At 49.0% G+C, this 22685-nt stretch overlaps 6 protein-coding genes across 6 annotated transcripts; 3 read left to right on the top strand and 3 right to left on the bottom strand.

The window, feature by feature from the left end:
* Positions 1 to 806: 806 nt before the first annotated feature.
* FTJAE_4368 (uncharacterized protein) lies at positions 807 to 1727 on the top strand (the record flags this gene model as incomplete). The annotated part of the gene is made up of 1 exon (XM_037350764.1): positions 807 to 1727. One exon carries the CDS (start codon positions 807 to 809, stop codon positions 1725 to 1727), a length of 921 nt encoding a protein of 306 aa, XP_037208501.1.
* Positions 1728 to 2142: 415 nt separating this feature from the next.
* Positions 2143 to 2705, bottom strand: FTJAE_4369 (Cox20 FAM36A; the record flags this gene model as incomplete). Its single annotated transcript, XM_037350765.1, has 2 exons — positions 2143 to 2381; positions 2435 to 2705. 2 exons carry the CDS (start codon positions 2703 to 2705, stop codon positions 2143 to 2145), a joined length of 510 nt encoding a protein of 169 aa, XP_037208502.1.
* Positions 2706 to 3168: 463 nt separating this feature from the next.
* Positions 3169 to 10036, top strand: FTJAE_4370 (DNA polymerase epsilon subunit 1; the record flags this gene model as incomplete). The annotated part of the gene is made up of 3 exons (XM_037350767.1): positions 3169 to 3776; positions 3824 to 3966; positions 4152 to 10036. The coding sequence occupies 3 exons, from the start codon at positions 3169 to 3171 to the stop codon at positions 10034 to 10036; spliced, it is 6636 nt and encodes a 2211-aa protein (XP_037208503.1).
* Positions 10037 to 11858: 1822 nt separating this feature from the next.
* FTJAE_4371 (DNA polymerase epsilon subunit 1) lies at positions 11859 to 14520 on the top strand (the record flags this gene model as incomplete). The annotated part of the gene is made up of 3 exons (XM_037350768.1): positions 11859 to 12831; positions 12885 to 14439; positions 14499 to 14520. The coding sequence occupies 3 exons, from the start codon at positions 11859 to 11861 to the stop codon at positions 14518 to 14520; spliced, it is 2550 nt and encodes an 849-aa protein (XP_037208504.1).
* Positions 14521 to 14548: 28 nt separating this feature from the next.
* Positions 14549 to 16565, bottom strand: FTJAE_4372 (activating signal cointegrator 1 complex subunit 2; the record flags this gene model as incomplete). Its single annotated transcript, XM_037350769.1, has 2 exons — positions 14549 to 15359; positions 15418 to 16565. The coding sequence occupies 2 exons, from the start codon at positions 16563 to 16565 to the stop codon at positions 14549 to 14551; spliced, it is 1959 nt and encodes a 652-aa protein (XP_037208505.1).
* Positions 16566 to 17310: 745 nt separating this feature from the next.
* FTJAE_4373 (Isotrichodermin C-15 hydroxylase) lies at positions 17311 to 21857 on the bottom strand (the record flags this gene model as incomplete). Its single annotated transcript, XM_037350770.1, has 8 exons — positions 17311 to 18741; positions 18790 to 18876; positions 18938 to 19131; positions 19184 to 19279; positions 20128 to 20792; positions 20842 to 21074; positions 21131 to 21736; positions 21792 to 21857. 8 exons carry the CDS (start codon positions 21855 to 21857, stop codon positions 17311 to 17313), a joined length of 3378 nt encoding a protein of 1125 aa, XP_037208506.1.
* Between the last annotated feature and the right edge of the window lie 828 nt (positions 21858 to 22685).

A 22685-nucleotide genomic window follows, 5' to 3' on the forward strand; every position in this document is an offset into this window, starting at 1 on the left:
CAGATTTTATACAACAAAGCCACCGGAATGGATGGCACAGTGGTCTGAGATCTGCCATTAGTGGTGTTGGGGTGGTTTGACATGGGGGAACAATGGCGTTAGGGTATGGATTTGGAGTGGCTATCATACTCTGTAAGACGACGCCGCATCCGGCATCAGATAGCTTTGGCGTAAGAGGGTCTTTACATAGGTAGTACAAATTTCTATATAACAACTGTACAGATTCATATTTCATTATCATGCAAGTTGGCCATGCTAGGATTCTATTATCATGCTCTAAACATCTGAGACTTGGCGATCAGCGGCAGATCTACGATATGATGCTGGCCCAACCAGATCCAACGTGACCCGAAAGTCCGAATGTGACGCTGAATTTGCGGGTTAATCACGAGGCTCTTACGAACTTGATACTTACCTACTTGGCTTTGTATTCGTAGTCATGCAGTACAGAAATCCAATACTATTCTTATCATTCTCGGGCATTATTGGAACACAGAATAAAAGGTCCAATTGGAATATACCCTCAAGTCACACTCGCGCTTCCCTTTTACAGTTTATTACTAGTGAAGCAAGTCAGGTACTGACAGAAGGTCACAAGTAGCAAGTGGTGCTTGCGCAACCAAAACCGATAGTTCAGGTGCCATCGACTCAGCTCAAACTCCCTACTAACTGATCCCCCCTTCAACGTACCTCGACAAGGCATCGTCAACAACTAGAACGATTTATCTACTTTGCTTTCGACAATATCTACTCGGCGCTGGGCTCGGCTCGACTCGTCCTGGCCCTGAATTGCCAAACAATGAATTATGGCCATGGCCACCGCGTCAGCAAACATCTCTAGCACCCCGAAACGCAAGCGTGGAGAAGAAACCTGGGCATCTCCTATACAATTCACCTTTGTGCATGACCCTCTATCGTCTTCCTCTCACCCTTCTTCACTCCCAACTCAAGCAGACACAGAAGATGGCAGCGATAGCTCACGATCAAGGGTCCTTGCCCACAAGTTCCGTGGTCTTGCACTGGAAAGTGGGGGCGGGGCAACAGTGAGCAACGAAGACAGTGATAATCTCATGGATGAGGACAAGTCGATGAGAAAGCGACAGAAACCCGATGAGATTATGAGCGAGGTAGATGCAGCTCCAACTGTCCAAGAAGTGGACGGTCTTGACGGAAAGTCTGTGCTACCACCAGAGGAATCACTGCAACCTTTCAAAGCTCGCGTGCACGAAGAACCCTGGCCACAAAAGCAGAACCACGGGAGCCTGCATCACGCATACCCGTCTATCAATAGGCTTTCTGAGTCAAAATCGAGAGTCAAAAAGAGAACGGGCTCGCCGCCACTCCGCATGAAGCGCCCTTCTCGGCGGCCTTTTGAGGACCCAGACGAAGAAGAGGTCCAGATTGTCGACCCTGTCAGAGCTGCGCTGACGTGGCATGAAGATGAGATCACCATCTACGATCCTGATGATGAGGATGACGACGGTATTGGAATCAACGGTATCGGATTCAAACCCACACCAGCTCTTGCGCATGCACGCGCCATGAGACGGAGACAGCAGATGGCAGAGTATCGCAAACGAGAAGAGAGCGAGGCACGAGCACGACGCAGTCAGCGACGCGGTCGTGGTTCGGGGGTCAAGTTCGGACGATCAGAGGAGCAGTCACCGCCGCGAAAGGTCAGATTCACGGATACGGAGGCTTCGAACGTTGCGATCACTACAGGATAGCCTTAGTATTTGGTGCCAACGCTTGTTGGGACGCTGGCTGTGGCTATAGATTCTTTTTGCGATTCCTTTGGCGTTTATTAATTCTGGCGGCTTGGAGAAAGCGGCGTATCAATCACGAAGAAATTTGATGGTTCTTCCATGGAGATTCACGGTTGGGGAAAATTGAAGGGATCGTTGGCAAATACGGAGTACATCAAAGGCCTTATCAAGGCGCTTTATACCCTGGTCTTTAGAGATCATAGCACTACTACGATTTGGTGCCCAATTCACGGAAGCACTTCTTTATACTTGCTCTTTTCGTCTATGTTTGTTTTTTTGCGCTTGAGATGTTATCTCCAAGCTATATCCAATCCATAAGATACACACCCTTTCACAAATAATAGTACATAGGAGAGGCCTGTGCTCAGCCTGATGGTCACCAGACCTTATACCATGGCTTTACTGCTGCCTTCTTTTCAGCCTCCAGTTTGTCGTGCTCACGCCTTGCCTCTTGGATCTTTCTTGCTTGCTCTCTCCTACTCTCTGACACTACCTCAATGTGTCGTTTCATTTGTCGACGTTCCTCGCGGCGTAGGTACTGGCACCATTCGTATGATGCCATACTTCCAAGAACAAACATTCCAACAGCCCAGTTCGCAGCGCTACCGGGGTTTCCTTCACTCCTTTTAGACCATGCCTTAAACCAAAGTTCAACATTGTCCACTCACCTTTGAGGACGAACCTCAATCCTCCAATACCGGCACCAGATGCTATTCCTGTGATGAAGCCCTGTCGAGCACAAGGAGTATTTGCAACATTCGCAAAATCATCCTTCTTAATCATAGAAACGGCTTCTGAAATAGTTGGCCTATTATTCGTCGGTGTCGCTCCATGCTCGCCGTTGACTGTGGTAGCTTCGTTTTGCTCTATGGGTTTCGACCAGACATGCAGGGTCTTATCGCCGGGCATCGGTTGCCCTTCCTGTGGATTTGAGGCCATTCCTGGCTATAAGTGCGACGCAATCGGTGTCATAAACAAGATCGTACACCCAAATCTCGACTTTCTTTAGAAGCACGTGGGATAAGACCGATGACGCTTGACAAGCAAGGCTTGTAGCGGGAGCTTTGATGGCCCGTGCACGTCTCGTTGCTCTGTCGAAAATCCATTAAAGTAAAGTGGGGTGTAATCGCGTCGCGAGGGCGCGTCTAAACGCGTCTCACGTTGCCAATTTATCCAATCTCGGTCCAGTCTTTAGAGACTCCCTTCATTTACTTTGTTCCACCGATACACTCCGCTCAGTGTTGACCTTGCAAACAACTTTTTTTCCCTCAATTTCTTTTCTTCTTCTGTCTCCCAACTGCTCTTTTACAATTCCCCTCTCTCCATGTCGAGTCTCTGTTACCCAGCATCGTCAACTGCTCGTTAAGCCACACTCCTTTTGGGGAGCCCCCCAGAACACTCGATGCCTAACACAAGTCTTCGTCGCCCTCAGAAGGGCTTCCGCCGCGGAGGCAAAGTTGCCTACCATGGCAACCGGACACGCACATTCGCGGCCTCGTCCAGGAATGAGGCCACGTCGGCAGACGAGAAATGGGAACGAACACGGCTAGCACACAGCATTGACGAGAACATGGGCTTTGCGCGTTATGAGAGCGGAAAGAAGAGAGAAGGCTGGCTAGTCAACATCCAACCCACATCTATAGAGGACGAACGGATACCGGGGGGTCGAGCCGCTGTCGACTGCTATTTCATCGAAGAAGACGGCTCGACCTTCAAAGCCACTGTGGAATTTGACCCATACTTCTTGATCGCTGTCAAGAAGGGACGAGAGTCTGAGGTTGAAGAATGGGTCAAGAGGGTTGCCGGAGGTGGCGTTGTCAAGTCGATTCGAAGAGTTGAGAAAGACGATCTCAACATGCCCAACCACTTACTCGGCTACCGAAGGACATTTCTGGAGTTGAGGTTTGCCAATGTCAATGACCTCATGGCTGCGAGAAAAGATATCATGCCTATTGCGGAAAAGAACAAGAAGAATATGAATGCTATGGATGCCTACGCCGAGGTTGCAACGTAAGTGCTCAACTGATATTTGGTAGGATCAAGCTAATACGAAACAGCTCAAATGGTGACTTCGACCTTTTTGATGACTCACGAGATGACGACCGAAATATGAATACTGCCCTTTCCGATGCGAGCGACTTCATCGTCGATATAAGAGAATATGATGTACCATACCATGTACGAGTAATGATAGATTTAGGTATGATCAACGCTTGTCCACACTCTTCTACAAGCTTTACATGATGTTTGCAACCAAGTATTTGCTACTTCAGAGCCCTCAAAGGCCATGAGACCACTATTCACCATTGCCCTGATTATTGCTTTCATACAATCCTCCATTCTGCCTTGAACCTTTGTCAATCACCTACTGACCTGGACACCCAGATATACGAGCCGGAAAGTGGTACTTTGTTGAAGCCAAACATGGTGTCACCAAAATTTACCCAAACGAAGAGAGGTCGTTGCCGGCTGAACCTGTAGTAATGGCTTACGATATTGAAACATCAAAGCTGCCTCTGAAATTCCCTGACGCTGCCACCGATCAGATCATCATGATTTCTTACATGATTGATGGCCAAGGGTTCTTAATTACTAACCGCCAAATCCTTTCAGAAGACATTGGCGACTTCGACTACACACCCAAACCAGAATACCCAGGCCCCTTTATGATTTTCAACGAACCTGATGAAAAGGCTGTCATCGAGAGGTTCTTCCTCCACATCAAGGAAGCACGGCCTACCGTAATTGCGACTTACAACGGTGACTTTTTCGATTGGCCCTTTGTGGAAGCACGGGCTAGCATCAATGGAATTGATATGTATCAAGAGATTGGATGGAAGAAGGACAACGAGGATCAGTACAAGTGTAACTACAGTGTGCACATGGACTGCTTCCATTGGGTCAACCGAGATTCGTATCTACCTCAAGGTTCTCGTGGCCTGAAAGCTGTCACTGTCGCGAAGCTCGGATACGACCCAGACGAGCTGGATCCCGAATTGATGACACCGTACGCGACTGAGCGACCCCAGACACTCGCCGAATACTCCGTCTCCGATGCCGTTGCAACATATTATCTGTACATGAAATACGTGCACCCCTTCATTTTCTCACTTTGTACGATTCTACCTTTGAGTGGTGATGAAGTATTGAGAAAGGGAACTGGTACACTCTGTGAGATGCTGCTGATGGTGCAAGCATATCAACGAGAAATTGTACTTCCGAATAAGTATATCACACCAAAGGAGGCCTTCTGGGACGGACATCTCCTCGATTCAGAGACCTACGTCGGTGGCCACGTTGAAAGTATCGAAGCGGGAGTCTTTCGAGCTGATATCCCGGTGGATTTTGCTGTCGACCCTGGAGCTATTGACGAGCTCCTCGGTGATTTAGATGCTGCCCTCAAATTTGTAATCACAGTTGAGGAGAAGAAGAACTTTGATGATGTAGAGAACTACGAAGAGGTCAAGGCTCAGATCGTCGAGAGGTTGAACAAGCTCAAAGAAGCGCCGAACCGTAACGAAAAACCCCTGATTTACCATCTGGATGTCGCATCGATGTACCCCAACATCATGACAACCAACCGATTGCAGCCTGACTCTATGATTCAAGAGTCCGACTGTGCTGCCTGCGACTTCAATCGACCAGGAAAGACATGCGATAGAAGGTTACCTTGGGCTTGGCGAGGAGAGTACTTGCCCCCAAAACGAGATGAGTACAACATGATTAAAAATGCCCTTCAGAACGAGAAGTTTCCTGGTAAATATCCTAGTTCTCCTATGAGAACCTTCCAGGAACTCAGTGCGGATGAGCAAGCCAATCTTGTACGAAAACGTCTTCAACTCTATTCTCAGAAGGTCTACCACAAAATCCATGATTCAACAACTATTGTGCGAGAGGCAATCATTTGCCAAAGAGAAAACCCTTTTTATATCAACACTGTACGAGACTTCCGTGATCGTCGATATGACTACAAGGGCAAAGCCAAGGTTTGGAAGGGAAAGACGTCATCCTTGCAATCTGCTGGTGCTGCCCAGAGCGAGGTTGATGCTGCCAAGAAGATGATTATTCTCTACGACTCGCTGCAATTGGCTCACAAGGTTATTCTAAATTCATTTTACGGATATGTGATGAGAAAGGGATCTCGTTGGTACTCACTCGAAATGGCTGGCGTCACTTGTTTGACGGGTGCTCACATTATTCAAATGGCTCGACAACTGGTCGAACGGCTGGGACGACCTCTGGAATTGGATACCGACGGTATCTGGTGCATGCTTCCCGCAACCTTCCCTGAGAACTTCTCCTTCAAACTCAAGGGCGGCAAGAAACTCAACATCTCATATCCCTGTGTTATGCTTAACCACCACGTCCATGCAAAATTCACCAACCATCAATATCAGACACTCGTTGACAAGAAGACCCTCAAGTACGAAACACACAGCGACAACTCCATCTTTTTCGAAGTCGATGGTCCATATAAAGCCATGGTTCTACCCACATCGAAAGAAGAAGACAAAAACTTGAAGAAGCGTTACGCTGTCTTCAACGATGATGGCAGTCTTGCTGAGTTGAAAGGTTTTGAGGTGAAACGTCGTGGTGAGCTCAAGCTCATCAAGATCTTCCAGCAACAGATTTTCAAGTTCTTTCTCGAAGGTGAAACGCTAGCCGAATGTTATGGAGCCGTTGCCAAGGTTGCCAACCGTTGGCTGGATGTTCTACACAGCAAGGGTACAACATTGGCTGACGAGGAGCTGATGGAACTCATTTCTGAGAATCGAAGCATGTCCAAAACTCTGGAGGAGTACGGAAACCAGAAGTCAACCAGTATCACAACTGCCAAGCGTTTGGCAGATTTCTTAGGTGAGCAGATGGTAAAAGACAAAGGACTGAACTGTAAGTTCATCATCTGCGCTCGACCCAAAAACGCACCTGTTACAGAACGGGCTGTTCCGGTGGCCATCTTCTCTGCGGAGGAATCTGTCAAGCGTACATATCTGAGGAAGTGGCTGAAGGAGGAGCCCACTGATACTGATCCTCGTGCACTGCTTGACTGGGATTATTACCTGGAGCGATTGGGCTCTGTTATTCAGAAGCTGATCACCATTCCTGCGGCTCTCCAAAAGGTCCGCAACCCTGTACCTCGAGTGCCACATCCTGACTGGCTTCAAAGGAGGATCAATATCAAGGACGACAAACTGAAGCAGAAGAAACTCACTGATCTTTTCAAAAAGAGTCCACTGGAAGACATCACCAACATCAATGGTTCTAGACTGGATGATGTAGAAGATTTCGGTAGCAAGCTTTTGAAGCCCAAACAAGTCAACGCAGTCATTGCATCCTCTCAGGCTGCAACGACAGTTCAGAAGCGCAAGTCTCCTGAGCCGGCAGAGAACCCCGATCCCATGTCTGCACTTCCTGAAGTTATGCCAAGTGCTTCGGAGAACTATGAAGCATTCTTGATGTACCAGAAGAAGAAGTGGAAGTTGCAGAAGCAAGCCAGAATCCGTCGACGGCAATTGTTTGGTGACCGAAGAGGCGGTGCAGTGAACAATCTTCAGCAAACATTCATGAAGCAGGCGCACACTACTTACATGAGTAACTGGCAGGTCTTGCACCTCAAAGCGACTGAGACTCCTGGTATTGTCATGGCATATGTCCTAATCGATGCTAAGATTCATACGCTCAAGGTCAATGTTCCTCGACAAGTTTTCCTCAATCTCAAGAGTAAGGATCTTCCCGATGTTGAAGTGGATGGCTGTGAAGTCGAACAGGTCAATTACACACTTCCCAATGGTCATCCATCAAGCCATCTCTTCAAGTTGACTGTATCGGAGGATGTTTACTTCAACGAGAGCGAAAAGTTCTCCCTCCTCTTTAATCATCCTAGTGTTGAGGGTGTATATGAGAAGCAAGTACCCCTGAACATCCGAGCTGTCTTGCGTCTTGGAAATCAATGCACCATTGACGCGACACAACATGCTGTGCTTGGAAAGGGCCTTGAGCAAGGCTTTGATCTGGCTGGTCTGAAGCGACCAGCCAAGACACGAACGTATCTCGAGACGTCGCCACTGGCTTACATTTACGTTTCTCACATTACAACTGGAGAGCGACAGATTTTTGGTATCTTCTCTACCACCAATGACCAAGCCCATGTTGTTATTCTGCAGAAGAACAAGGATTCTGGTCAAGATCTTCCCAATATTTCCAAAATGTATTCGGAGATGCTCGCTAGACGGCATGCGGAGGCAGCTGGTACCAACTGGCAGGATTGTTTTACTTACCAGGAGAAACTCCATATCAAGATCACCCAAGTGACGACCCGACGCAAGGCTCACTTGGAGATAGGTGATGTCGTCAAGAAGATGCGCAAGGATGAGCCACGACCGCAGATGATGGTTATCCAGTCGTCTCAACGTAAACTGCTCATCCATGATGTCCCTATCTTGGGAGAGTTCCCAGTCCTTCCCTTAAAATACGATGTGGGGGATAGCTCTCTACCTCCTCTTGGGTGGCAATCTGTCATCGCCAAGCGACTCGTTGGTCATTATCTTGGTCTTGGGTCCTGGATTCTACACCTCACCACTTTGGCTCGTTACGGCGATGTGCCTCTGTGTAATTTGGAACGAGACGATCCCCGATTCTTGATCGATGTTGCCTATGCCCGGCGCCTTCAGGCCAATGGAGTCGTGCTTTGGTGGTCTCCCGATGCCCGCCCTGATCATGCCGGATATGAAAAGGACGATCTTCTGGGCCCTCTCGACACAGTCAAAATGCCAAATGTCAACAACCCAGGAACTTTCTCGTCCGTGTGTATCGACATAGATGTCAGAAATCTGGCTATCAACACTATCCTGACCTCATCTCTTATCAACGAGCTTGAGGGTGCCGACTCTGTCTCGTTCAATCCCGCTGCTGACGACTCAGAGACACTTGCATCCGAGAACGCCTTTGCCAACGCTGGCATTCAGGTACTGCGTGAGATGGTGAAGGCATGGTGGACTGAAGCCTGTCGTGGAAGTACTATGGCCGATATTCTCGTGCAACATCTTGTTCGCTGGGTTGAGAATCCCGACTCTTTCATGTACGACCGAGCCCTGCACTATTATGTGCAGATGATGTCTCGTAAGGCCTTCCAGCAGCTGATGGCTGACTTCCGTCGAGTGGGATCTCAGGTCATTTTTGCCAACGCCAATCGTCTCATTCTCCAAACCACAAAGGCCGAGGTTGGCAACGCATATGCGTATAGCGAGTATATCATTAAGTCGATCAAGAGCAAGCCACTCTTTCACTTCATTGACTTAGAGATTAAGGAGTATTGGGACTATCTTGTATGGTACGATGAGTTCAACTACGGAGGCAAGGCCTGTCAGGAGGTTATTGAAGCCGAAGAACAGAACCTCGAAACTGTCATGCACTGGCAGATGGCAACATTCTTGCCTGTTCGACTACAGTCCACATTTCAGGACTGGGTGATTGAGTTCATACAGTTGATGCATCAACTCAAGCGGCCTCATAACGGGGACCCAGATGGCACACCACGTCTGACACAGCTACCAAGCAAGGGCCTAGAGGACCATGAAGGCCAAATTCTATTAGGCAAAGCTTTTGAGAAACCTCTGAAAAAGGACATCATTGGCCTCCTCAATAAGCAGAAGCGTGAATTACTTCATCCAGAGCTTGCACAGGACTACACATTCCCCGCCCTTCCCGGCTCACATCTCAACCCTCGAAATCCTATCCTCGAGCTTGTCAAATCGCTCATGCAAGTTCTATCGCTTGACAAAAATATCACACTTGAAGCTCGATTACTTCGGAAAGAGCTTCTGGCCTTGTTCGAGGTGCGCGAGTTCTCCAAAGACGGTACCTTCACAAACCCATCAGAAAGCCTTCGTCTTCCTCAGATATCTTGTGACAGCTGCACTATGATGCGAGATCTAGACCTATGCAGAGACGAAGACCTCTTTGGCGAAGGTGCTGCTTGGTGCTGCGGCTTCTGTGGCACTGAGTTCGATCGTGTCGCCATAGAAGAGCGATTATTGGGTATAGTAGAGAGCTGGATTGTGGAATGGACAACACAGGATCTAAAATGTGCCCGGTGCGGCGCACTGAGACTGAACGAGTTTATGGAACACTGTACCTGCAGTGGAGAGTGGAAGGAAATTGTATCGCGACAAGACGTGAGCAAGAAACTCGGAGTTATGAGGAGGGTAGCCAAGTTCTACGGACTAAGGATGCTTAGTGATGTGGTCGAGGAACTTCAGAGAGGTTTATGAACGGCGTCATGATGGTTACAATTGAGTTGATTACTATAATGAAGACAGTAGTGGAAGAGTAGAATTGGTTTAGAGCATAATTATCATACCCCATAATGATTTGGACGATGCAAGGTGAGCATTATAGAAAGAAGTTTCTTCATGATCTCGCACAATTCTTTCCTTCTATCACTTGATACTTCTGCGCGTGCTAGAACAACGCCATCTGCCTATACCAAGAATACTATCTCCAGCTCTTCAGGTTTCCGAGGTGGAGTCCTATCGGGGACACAATATCCAGCGAGATCGAAAACAACATGCTCCAAGTGCTGGGTCTTCGTATTAATTTCTTGTCCTCCCAGACGGACTTTGTATCAAATACCAGTGCCGTTGGCTCTGACAATGCTGGCAAGCTATCCGAACAGCCATTGTAGACTGATCACTGGCCCAAGATACACATTTGGCCCTAAGAGCTCCGTGCCCAGGGGATCATTCCAAGAGCCAGAGAATAACTTGATCAGGCGAAAGGATTTCTTGGGAACTTGCCTATATAAGACCGAAGCATTTGAATTTACGGTCTAATACGATTACCTCTAGATCATATGGTTCCAGCTAACATATTGGTATAAATTGCTTGGTAAGTTGGCAAGGCTTGACGTTTTCTTCTCTCAATATCAGATAGTCGTTGCAACATAATAAACGTCCAAATTATCAACGCGACTGATCATCATTCGGCTCTTTAGAGGGCACCCAGCACAATAATAACTCAAGACAACAAGGCCATTAATAGAGAGTATAATATTGATAGAGGAAGTTCGAGATTCAAGGCACTTATACAGTAAGATATTGGCAGGTTTGACTCCTGAATGTCTATCGCTTCATCTCAATGAACACTACATAAGGGAGGTAAATATATGATAAAGGATACTTCCCTTCTTTAATGTGAAATAATTCAGGAACTTCTCTACCCCAGAACCTCCACTGCTACGTAGGTGCCTCACCTACATAAACATATACTGCTCGAATGGAATGATTATAACGACCTTACAACTACATATCATGTCTACAGAAAGGAAGCTTGGTTAGGTCAACTATAATTCTAGGACGGGTTTCCTTTTTTCAAGCAACTTCCAACTGCAAGACACTTTAGATATAAGAAAAGAGGTGAATATTGTGAGGCCAGTAATCAAGAATAATAACTCAATGAATGATAAGAAGTATGAGCAACTCTTACAGTACGACGATTGCCATAAGGCACAAAACACCCCTGCACTATACCACAAGCCAATACCTATGAAACTACGGACTTCTCCCAAATAGTGAGGGGTTGATCGAACACAGTTGGGGGCCAAAAGTCCTACCAAGTAGGTATCTCCAGTCTGCCTAACGTACTTTGCGTAATAAGGAAAGAGAAAAAGAGAAGCGAAGAGAAGAGTAGTCAACAAGTCCAACATGTTTATGACACTATCAGCCATGCCATCAATGCTGGTGGTCTTTTGGGCTTCATTTTCATGTTTTATTTTCTTTCCACATAGCTCACCTGGGCCCTCCCCCTGTACTTTATGTCCCGCATCATCAGTCAGCGTTACCACTTACACTTGCTTACACAAAATGGACTCCTTCTCAGGGACTGCAGTAGCTGAGTGGTTCGCCCACCTCTGCAGAGGCCGCCAGCTTTCTTCAGGCAACCGCAGTCCCCTATGACCAAAGGAAGGCCCCCAGTTCCCGGATGTTTTGCATTTTCTCCATTCCTTGTTCGACCCCTCAAAATCTACTTTGTCCGTGTTTTTCCTCAATTGCAGCCTCACAAAGCCATTGTGAGTTAATTTAATCAACTCACACAATGAACAACCTCAGGCGCAAGGACCACCGCGGGGCCGTTAACTTCAACGGTCCCGGCCATTACCACGGCCCCACAGTCCAGCATCGGACCGTTCAAGCAGTATCGACGCCTCCCACGACACCGGCTTCAATTGCTTTGTCGATGTCAAAGACTACTGTCTCTCCCAGTCTCATGTCTTTTGATTTCTTCCGTCAGCCAATTCAATCGATTCATTCCGACTTCAATATTGACTGCTATCGGTCTGCATCACCAGCCCAGTTGGACCTGGGCCTCGAGCCTTGTGCCAATTGGTCTGGTGAAATCGATATGCGAGAGATGAGTACAATTTCCACCATCAGTGCCGATACTTCTTCTACTGGTTCCATTTTCTCCTCTGTTCCGACCGAATTCAGTGATGCAATGACCGTCCGTAACGGTAGAGGTCGCTCAAGAGGTCCGAGTCCACTAAGTCGAGGTGGGCGAACTAACAGCATTGATAATTCGACACCTTCTTTCGTCTGCCTTGGCCCTCAGTGCCAACGAGCTTTCTCGTCTGACAAGGACCTCAAATCCCACGTCAAATCTTGTCATACTTATCTGTGTAACTGGGCTGGCTGTGACCAGCCGAGCTTTTCCACCAGGGACGGACTTATCTACCATGTCAAAGTCAAACATCTTGTCATTTGTCCATCACCCGGTTGCACAGAGACGACATTCCAGAGTATTCGCCTTCTTCAGTCCCACATAGCCATGGCTCACCCCGAGGATGGTAGAGATGATGCAAAGGAATGGGAGCTTCCAGCAAAGATGATAGCTAGCATGGAGACGGGCAACAGGTCCTCGTCAAATGAAAAGCCCACCACTTCTCTTGCGTCTCTCAAAAGAAAGAACAGAGATCATGACACAGATTTGTCTATGGATATGGTTAAGACGAAGCGTCAATGTCAGGATCGTCTACAGGAGGTCGTGGAGAAGCGAGCGAGGAAGAATGCTGGTAAGGTTATCAACTCTCCCTTACCTCAATAGCTCACAGACTGACTATCAAAGGCACTCCACGAAGTGCAGAAAGTCCAACAGACCTTATCAGAGGGCGAGCCTCACGGTGTATAGAAGTAACGAGCTTTCCTCTTGTCTTCGAACACGCCATTCTTCCATTTCTTTCCCAATACCTGCCTCTCTGGGTTGGGCCCCGTCACGTAGTCACTGTCACTCGAGGCAAATCCCCACAGATGAGGCGAATTTGTATCATGGCCCCCAAAACTATTTCTCGTGCTCGAAAGATCATCATTGTTAGCCACGTTCAAGATCTTATTCCCAGCAACTTTTCCAAGCTAGTCACGTTTGCTTTTACGCAGGGGGAGATTAATCGTACCGTTACCTGGGCTCGTGGCCTAGGCAAAGATCATAAGGACGATATTTGTGCCGCGAGAAACCCCTACTTCTTTCGCGATCCTTGCATGGGTGACAGTATCGGTGTGACAGGAAATGGGATGTTTGAAGATAGCACTGCTACTCTTGGTCCTTGCATCACCGTTGGTGGTGGGAGTTATTGGTTGGGCAACTTTCATCCCTTCATGGAGGCCTACCAACAGCTCGCTCAAGTGGAGGTTGAGCATCCATCTTCCCAAGATCGCAAGCGATGCATTGACGAGGGACATGATGCCATGGCCCAGGAGACGAACTTCAGGCTTGGTAGGCTCGAGGTCACGTCAGGTCTGAACCTCAAGACAACGAGAATTTCACATGATCCTTATTGGGATGAGTGTGATATGGACAAGCCCCTTGTCGTAACAGACTGGGCTCTCATCGGTGCCCGTACTTCACAAGCAAACATCCTTCGCAAATTCCCTTCAGAAACCCAACCTCCAACTCAGGAACCAACCATAGCTACTACAACCGCTATCGTGCCAGGTGCAGATGTTCTGTCTAGCGGTCGAACATCTGGTTATCAGCGAGGCCAGATTTGCGAGATCCCTGCGTATGTATCTGGGGTAGAGAACCAGACGCAGAAGGCTACGAGAGAGTGGTTTATCGAGGAACCATGGCCGCAAGAGGATGAGGATGCCTGGATACGTGGAGGCATTGGTGTCAACGGCGACAGTGGCGCTGGAGTTGTTGACGCCAATACAAATGGCCTAATCGGTCAAGTATGGGGTCGCAATAACTATTGGGGGCCCGGACAACGTGTCACCTACTTCACTCCCATCGCAGACATTTTCGACGACATCCAGGAAAAGTGTGGGCAGCAGTCACGCCCTAAACTTCCGCAGCATCGTGATGAGGCAAACTGCTTTCCGTTACATCCATCATGTCGTCAATGCTTCGATCTACGGGTGTACCTCAATAGTAGCAGGAGGAGTTCGCGGATGTCGCTCCAAAGCATGATAATGGGCACAGGTGATGGCGACCAGGATCTGACCTCTATTGAGGCTGTCTCAGAGCTAGCTACACCAAAGGATTACCACCGCTACTCGGGCATCGAAGAGACTCTGGTTTCTCTCAGCGGTATCGTCTCTCCAGCAGGGCCCAGTGGTTATCCTGGCACTCCCATGATAGCCGATATGAAGAGCCCCTATGCTACGGAGCTTGATCTTGGTGATCTGTATGGGCCAGAAGCAACTGCGCCAACTCAGGCCCGAAAGAGAAGAACGTCTTGTCTAGCTGCCGCACCGGCTCCAGGTAGATGGAAGAAGCAGAGAACTGGTGATTGATCAGCCAGCGAAACCCCCTCGTGCCATCTTCTTGGCTCGAGCATCGCGTCTATTGTGGTTCGCCCGAGATCCCTTATTGGCTTCCTTGCTCTTCCTGGCACTTTCTGTCTCTTTCTCGCCTGTAGGGCCCGCAACATTGCCTCCTCTTCCGCGACCTCGCCCTCGTCCTCGCCCTCGTCCATGACCTCTGCCACCTCTCGATGATCCACCGTCAGGTTCGCTTCCTTCTTCTCCTGAGCCAGCTGGAGACGCTCGCCAAGATGTGCGTTCTAGCTGCGCTTGTTGTCCACTAAAGGCATACTTGGACTCTAATCGTCGCTTCTGTTGCGGGTTCCTGACTAAGATGAGGGCCCATCCCTCTATGGCTTCATCTGTCATTCCAGTTTCTTCCCGCAATTTGGCTCGCGGGTTACCTCGCCTTGTGCCGACATCACGGTCAAACAGCTTTGAGTCCATCTGGTACGCGCGGAACAGTGCCTCTTCGTTGCTGTCGCTCGCAGCATCGGCCTCCTGGTTGGAGGCGTCAACAGTGCCACCCACATCGTCAGCATCATAAGTATCATCGCGTTCGTCATCATCAGAATCGAATGCCGCGAGAGCAGAGAGAATGGCCGATTTGTTAGGCGCGTTTGCTTTGTCTTTGAGCATCTCGTCGGCGTTCTTGGCTGGTTTCTTTCCAAATGAAACCTTAGAAACGTCCATGGCAAGGCGGTCGAAATCATCGTCGTCAAAAACGTTGTGTCGCGTGGGAACCTGAGGCGGAGTAGATCGCGGTGCAAGCTCTGTATGTCTTGCTTCAGGGTGTGATGACCTAATGATGGATTAACAAATAATCGCGGGTTGAGAACAGGTAGATTGTTATAACATACAAGGACTCACTGCGGTCAGCATTCGCCAAGTGAGGCGGTAGAGTCTCACTTAGCAAATTGGCAACAACCTGCTCCACGTCCTCTCCGTATTCATCGAGACATTTGGACACAAAGCCGGATCCTAAATCGGGAAACAAATCCTGAACCTGAGTGATTTGGCTCATTTTATGAACGTGAAACTCGGCATTCACTTCTTGTTGTGATATCTTGCCTTTACCTTTATCCAGTCTCCTTCTTCTAAGTCGTTTGGGACGGACCATGGTTCCCTTTCTGTAGCTCTCCAGGGCCGTAATTCGCTTCTTGAAATTTTCGGTCGCCGCGCCGGAATCCTCCGCCCTCCGTAGTAATATTTTCAATAGGGGGGTGTTGGTGATGAGCTCAGGGACCAGTGAATCGTTGACATTGAGGGGGCCAGCCTTGTGGGCATCAGCCGCTTCTTTGAGGGCGTATAGTTGATCACTCAGCATCGACCATTTGGCTGGTTCAGTACCTATTAGCCCAACCAGACATAAATACGTCGTGGTCAATATCACTTTGCGTAGGGGAGGGTTCATGACGCGGAAGCACACGATGAGGCCATCGAGAAAATCAGATCCCGCAAGGAACAAAGTGCAGGTATTTGGTGAAGCATGCAGAAGATAATTCAGTCGTATCAAACGGGCTTCGACGCTCTTCAAATCCCCTTTGATACCGGCCTCTAACTGTGGGATAAGTTGCTTCTTTAGGGCAGTCAATGCAGCCTCGAGCGCAGCAGCATGTCGCTGAAAGAGCTGTGCAATGAGAGCGGCCGTAGCTTTCCTGGGGAATATCCTTGCAATATTTGCCAAAAACGCATAATCGAATAGTTGAGGTGGCGGAGATACATTGAAGACTCTCGATACGAGCTGAAATACAGCTTTCGGTAGTGTTGTCGAGTGAGAGTCTAGTATTGTGAAGCCTGCCTCTGCTGTCTCCTCTGCGAAGGAGACCAGGAACGTTACAATGGAGTCGTCGCGGGCCAAGGCTGCCTTGATGTCCTTTTCAGACAGGGATGAAACGGCACGGCAAATAGATGTCCATGACCGGAGAAGTGTATTCCATTCGCTAGAGGAGAGATGCTGTCGCCATGATGACTGGGGGAATGGTGCGAGGGATGGTAAAGAGACCATGGTTGGGTGCCTTTGTGTGAATGGTAAATTTCTGGTTTTGGGCACTAAAATGAGTGCAATTTTGGGTTTGAAAAGGATACCAAGAGAGAGATGAGTCGATCTTATAGACTGCCGCTCTGACCTTCATAAATATCGTGGCTCAAGCCTGCGTTTGCATCGCCGGATGATTCATCAGAAAGTGGATTCTCACAGCTGCAAGCTGATGAAGTCAACCTGGAGGAGGTACAAAGATACTTTTAGACCGCTCAAGCCAATCAATGGCTCTGATTATGAAAACGCTTGAGTGCTCCTGGACTAGTGCATCTTTACCCGAGCTGCCCTGGTAAGAAAAAGGTAGGAGTTTGTGCTACAAGGCAAACACCAAGCAAATATCTTTAGATGATTTCGCTCATGAGCTTTATTGATATGGATGTTGTGGATACGTACCTAGTCTTTACAAGATCTCTAGCATTCAATAAAACTATTCTGTCATTTCATAGCTTGAAATGGGGCTTGCTGTATTAATACCACACAGCAACTTAATAAAAATGCACTGAATCTGATACCATCCTTCAGTTTGCTTGTCTTGTGAAGTTGTTTCTTTTACTGTCTAGGTAGATTATGCATCCAAGCCACCCCAATGATTACACACAACGCCAATTAATGCATTCTCCTGAATCGTCTAACGCCATCTATTCATCCTCGACTCTTCATCTCCACATCATATATAAAACAAGCTGTGAACTGACTCGACTTGACTCCTTGCTTAGAAGTCCCATAGTGTACATTCTCGCGGAGGCGGTAGTTCGGGCATCAGGCCACCCTCAAAGGTCCCGGTCTGTGCGAAGGCCATCCACTGAGCCTTGGACTTGTCGTCGTACATCTCAGGGGCCAATTCTGTATCCGCTGAGAACGCAGGAGGACCATCTGGGAACCAAATCCGCCGCCAGGTCCCATCGAATTCTCGAATTCCAGGTTTGCCGTCCTTGTAGATGACTGATTTGCCCTTGAACATTGATAGCCGACCATCCATACCTTTTGAGCTATAGCTCTCAATTGGCGGATGCTGTCTACTGCTGTTCGGTGGATATGGGCCTGTCGAAGTAGCGGATGCCGCCGCTGCTGCTGCTGGGGGGTTTTGAGCCTGCGTTGTAGCAAACGGGTTGGCGGCAGCTGGTGCAGCGTTAGAAGGTTGGCCAAAAGAATTCGCTGGTTTCTGCTGCGCGGCTTGACCAAATGGATTGCTCGCTGGTGTTTGGTTATTCTGTGATGCAAAGCCATTCGACTGAGTCTGTGACGGCTGGCCAAATGGACTGTTTGTAGGTTGATTCGAGGTCGCATTAGATGCACCGAATGGGGTTGCTGTAGCCGGTGCGGCAGCATTTGAAGGTTGGCCAAATGGCGAGCTTCCCTGAGCAGGCTGTGAGGGTTGTCCAAACGGATTCGCCGGGGCATTGTTCTGGTTATTACTGTTGGATCCGAAAGGATTGGCAGGCTGACTGGTTGTTGCGCTACCACTTGGAGCACCAAAGGGGTTCGCTGCAGGGGCACTGTTGTTATTTGCGACGGCTCCGAATGGGCTAGAGCTGTTGTTCGTTCCACTTGGTGCTCCGAAGGGACTCGGTTTCTGTCCAAGTTGGCTGGCTTGGCCAAAGGCACTGCCCTGGGCATTTATCTGTGACGGTTGACCGAATGCGCTGCCTTGCGTATTTGGCTGTGACGGTTGGCCGAAGACACTGCCTTGTGCATTTGGTTGCGAAGGTTGTCCGAAGGCTGGTGTGCCAAACGGATTGGGCTTTGCGCCTAAAGCTGAAGGTTGGCCAAAAGCAGACCCTGGTTGTGACGGCTGGCCAAAGGTTGAGGTTTGCGCTGGCTTGCTGAATGCTGAGGCGGTTTGTCCCAACTGTGATGGTTGTCCGAACGCTGAAGGTTGCGATGGCTGACCAAATACCGAGCCTCCTCCTTGAGCTGGCTGCGATGGTTGACCAAAGGAGGGCGTACCAAACGCGCTTGGTTTCGCGCCGAGAGTCGATGGCTGCCCAAAGGCGCTTCCACCGGCCGATGCGCCACCACCAAAAGGACTCGAAGCGTTGTTATTGTTGGACCCGAACGGGGTTGGCTGAGCGCCTGTATCGGCGATTGTCGACTTGGGTCGCTTCCCAACGAGAAATTCGCCAAAGGGAGCTCCTTGCGTTCCCTGTTTGCAAATATCATGCCGATTTGGGTGGTTATTTTCTTCGCCTACAATGAACTGAATTGCCCCTTTAACGTCGCGCAGAGCGGTCTGCATCTGTTGTTGGGCTTGAGCATATAGCTCTTGTGCTTCGTTAAGCTAAGGTCGAATCTAGGTCAGTCTGGGCGGTCGCGTAGAGACCGATTGAATGGGCGCTCACAGCTTGCTGTTCGTTTCCCGACGCTTTCCCCATCATGAAGTGTAGCCGCAGCTCTTCAAAGCTCTGTTCGCGCGGATATCCGCCAAAGAGCTGGCCAGGAGCATCTCGCCCTGGCGCATAGGCCGAGAAGATCCATTGCGGAACTTCGTTCGTCAAATCCTTTTCGATCGTGTCGATAGTAATGTTGTATTTGTCTGCTGAGTCGTCAATCCTTGTTCCGTGTATAAACATCTATCGTGTTCGTACCAGCTGGGTTTTGACTGCCCCCTCCTCCAAGAGCTCCAAAGCGGTTCGAGGGTTGATTTCGATTGTTTGGGTTTACATGTTCGAATCGACAACTATCTATGGACAAGTCAGTGTGATCAGAAGGAGAACAACGCAGCCCACAGGATCGAGTTAAAACGTACTGCCGAATTTGCAGTTGCCCTGCTGAAAGAATTTACACAAAGTCATCCTTTGACGATGGTTGAATGGAAATTGCGTGTTGGTCCAGTCAAATTATGAGCGTAGAAACTTGGACGCGCGCCAGGAGTCAAATGAGCCAAGTGCCAAACTGCCTCATGACATACTCCAGTTACGTGTCAATCGTGTTCGCTGGATTCGGTCGGATTATTTCAAGTTTCCAGAAAAGCGAAGTTGGAGAGAGGGAATGAAAATGTCCAACAGAGAAAGCTTAGAGAAGGATAGAAAGCATTCTCAGCCTTTCCCCAGCCTCGTTGGGCCCATCGGGTTTTTGCGAACGCTTGTCACAACCTGGTGCTCAATTAGTGGGTCGTTATGGGCTAGATTCTGAAGCTCACTGAAGCTCTGCTCCCCCAGATTAAAAGGTCTTTCTTTATTCCACATGTCTCACTCACTGAGTCCCTACCTACGGGGACGGTTAGTTCAGTCGCCTTATTTATGCAAGGTGCCTCTCAAACTCAGCCAACCTATTCAGATTTCCCTATCACGGCAACGTAACGAAAGATATATCTTCAATTTTAGTGCATTTTTGTTTTTATTTTCGCTTCATTTAACTATTCTTAGACCATTCAGTCATGATTTTTCTGTGCTCCTCCGCCGGATCCAAAATTAACATCTCCGTGGCTAGGTAGGTGTCTGCATCTTATGTCCTGTGCATCCATTTCATGAACGCCTATTTCTCTCCAACTTTTATGTTTGAGTTCATGCCTGGATGTGCGAAGCCTTACGGAACTCAATCATAGGTCCGTTCTTGGCACTCGTAAATGTATCAACTAATTGCATCTCGCTTGGCCGGTGTCGACCCCATTCATTCTTAGGGTTGCCCTCAGCAGGATCCACGATACCAATAGCCTTGCGCATGTCATAAAGATACATAGTGCGGGCAAGTGTGTTTGTCATCTCAACATAGGCGAGACCCTTGCCGATACAGCCACGGGGCCCAATGCTAAAGGGGCAGTATGCACTGGCAGCCAGAGCAACCTCATCCTCGGTTGTCTTCTCGCCAGTGAGGGGGTTGAGGGCACCGACGAGCCATCTCTCAGGGACGTACTCATATGGCGAGGGATAGTAGGACTCATTGTGGTGGATGGTATAATGGGGAACGCCAATAACGGTACCCTCGGGAATGGCACGGCCTTCAACGGTGATCCCGCCGGAGAGAACCTCACGGGGAAGAATACCACCGACAGATGGAGAGAGACGCATAGCTTCATCGATACAGGCTCGGAGGTAGGTGCAAGATGCGAGAGTGGCACCTTGGCAAATCTCCTCGACATCGTTGAATTTGCTTCGGATTTCTTCAGTGACTCGCTCGAGAGCGCGAGGGCATCGGACAAGGTAGAAGAGAGTGGCAGCCATCGCGGTCGACGTGGTGTCAGATCCAGCAATGATACTATTCAGCTGTTAGTTGGGGTATTTCGAGGTCGCCTGGTGCCACTTACAGTAGGTTGGACTCGGACCAAAGCTCAGGAGTGCTGAAGCCCTGGCCAGTCTCAGGATCGCGGGCCTTGAGAAGATAGTAGAAGAAATCGCGGCGGTCTGTCTCCTCACCAAGCTTCGTGCGCTCTGCGAGTTGGCCCTTGCTGTAGCCCATGTAGCGAGCACGACCAGCAGCGAGTCCAGGGAAGAGAATCTTGTCCAAGTTGAGCTTGTTCACGATGGGCATGGTTCCACACTATGAGGGTCAGTTTCATCTTCTGCCATATCGGAAGAAGATAGTGGTACACTTACGAGAAGGTGGCGGGTTGTGGCAGCTTCAACAAGCTCCAGGGCAAAGCGGTTAGTCGGGCTCTCGAGCATATGGAAAGCCTTGCCGAAGCACAAATCACCAAGAATATCCATGGCAAGGTAATTGCACCAGTCGCTCATCTTTCGAGGCTTGGTCCAGCCCTTGGTCTCTTCTCCGGAACCCTCCAGCATACCAATCTGCTCGCAGAAAGTACGGACGTTGCCCAAGATGTATCGCTGCATCTCCTTCATGGCGCTCTCGGAGAAGGCCTGAGACATGACACGGCGCTTACGGGCATGGACTTCCTTATCGCGCGTGTTATGCGTATTGGCGGTAGGGTGAACAAAGGCATTGTAGAATTCGGCCTTGCGGACGTTTGTGCGGAAGCCGTATATCTCCTTGAGGGCCTTGTTGGAGTTGAAGCAAAGCGAGTTGGGGCCGAAGCGGACAACTGGGCCGTATTTTTGGTGCATGCGCCAGAACTCGAGCTGCCTGTCGCCCTTCCAAGCGTGGTAGAGCTGGTATCCATCTGTGATCTTGGCGATGAATGGGCCTGGATATTTGGCTAGAGGGTGAAAGAAGACTCGGTAAACAACAATGCTGAAGCCCTGGCCACATATGAGTGTCTGACTATCATAGAATCTGTAGGCAGTGTTGACTTACATAGAGAGCTAGTCCTCCAACCAACAACCCCAAGTAAACCAACAGATGTGTCAAGTTGAACGTCATCTTGTCTGCCTCGCACGCAAAAAGGGTGAGTCTCTAAGAAGCTGTGAGAATAAGAGGTAGACAACAGATGAAGAGAGGCGGAAGCTCCGGAGGAGTTATATACGTCTTATCGAGAAACAAAGCGATGCACCTCTATACCTACACGACGACGGCAGCCCCATGACCACCCTCTTTTCTATCTAGCCCATCATGCCCACTTCTCATGTTTCGCTGACTTCTTCCATCCCTGGTCTGGGTCTAGGCAAGACGCTCATAATCGGCTGGCGGCGGCACACAAAGCTTGTCGATAATCACAAACTTGTTGAAGGTGGAGGGGTGAACCATGAGGTCTTCAAGCGGCTAAGTTCGGATTGGAAATGACGGAATAGTATTGGATCGCGGAGAATTTGAGATTGTGGGGGAGCTTCTTACTCTGTAGATTGTGGGGTTTTGAGTTTGCCATTTGGGGAATTGTTATTAGTATTTTGATCCATGATTGCATCTACCGGCCGGTAGCCCCCATGACTCCTAGTTACGAGGAGCATAGAACTCGGAATTTTACTCTCTTGTATTAGGAGCTTTCTTACAGTCGTAGTTATCCGTCTAATGCTCGGATCAACTATATAAACCCCTTTAAGTCCCACTCGTAAAACAACTATCATAGTGATGCGGCTCACAACAATGCTCAGAGGTTGTTCCTAGTCCAGCCTCTTGAGATACCCGAAGGTCACCTGCCATTTCCAAAAAAGTACAGTCAGCCGCCAATCAGTTGTCCATGTCAAGCCAAGGTCTTTATGCCGTCATGAATAATGTGTATAAATACGAAGGATTGTTGACCCCCTCGGCCAT

This window comes from Fusarium tjaetaba (genome assembly GCF_013396195.1).
Source record: "Fusarium tjaetaba strain NRRL 66243 chromosome Unknown NRRL66243_c0000085, whole genome shotgun sequence".
NCBI lineage: Eukaryota > Fungi > Ascomycota > Sordariomycetes > Hypocreales > Nectriaceae > Fusarium > Fusarium tjaetaba.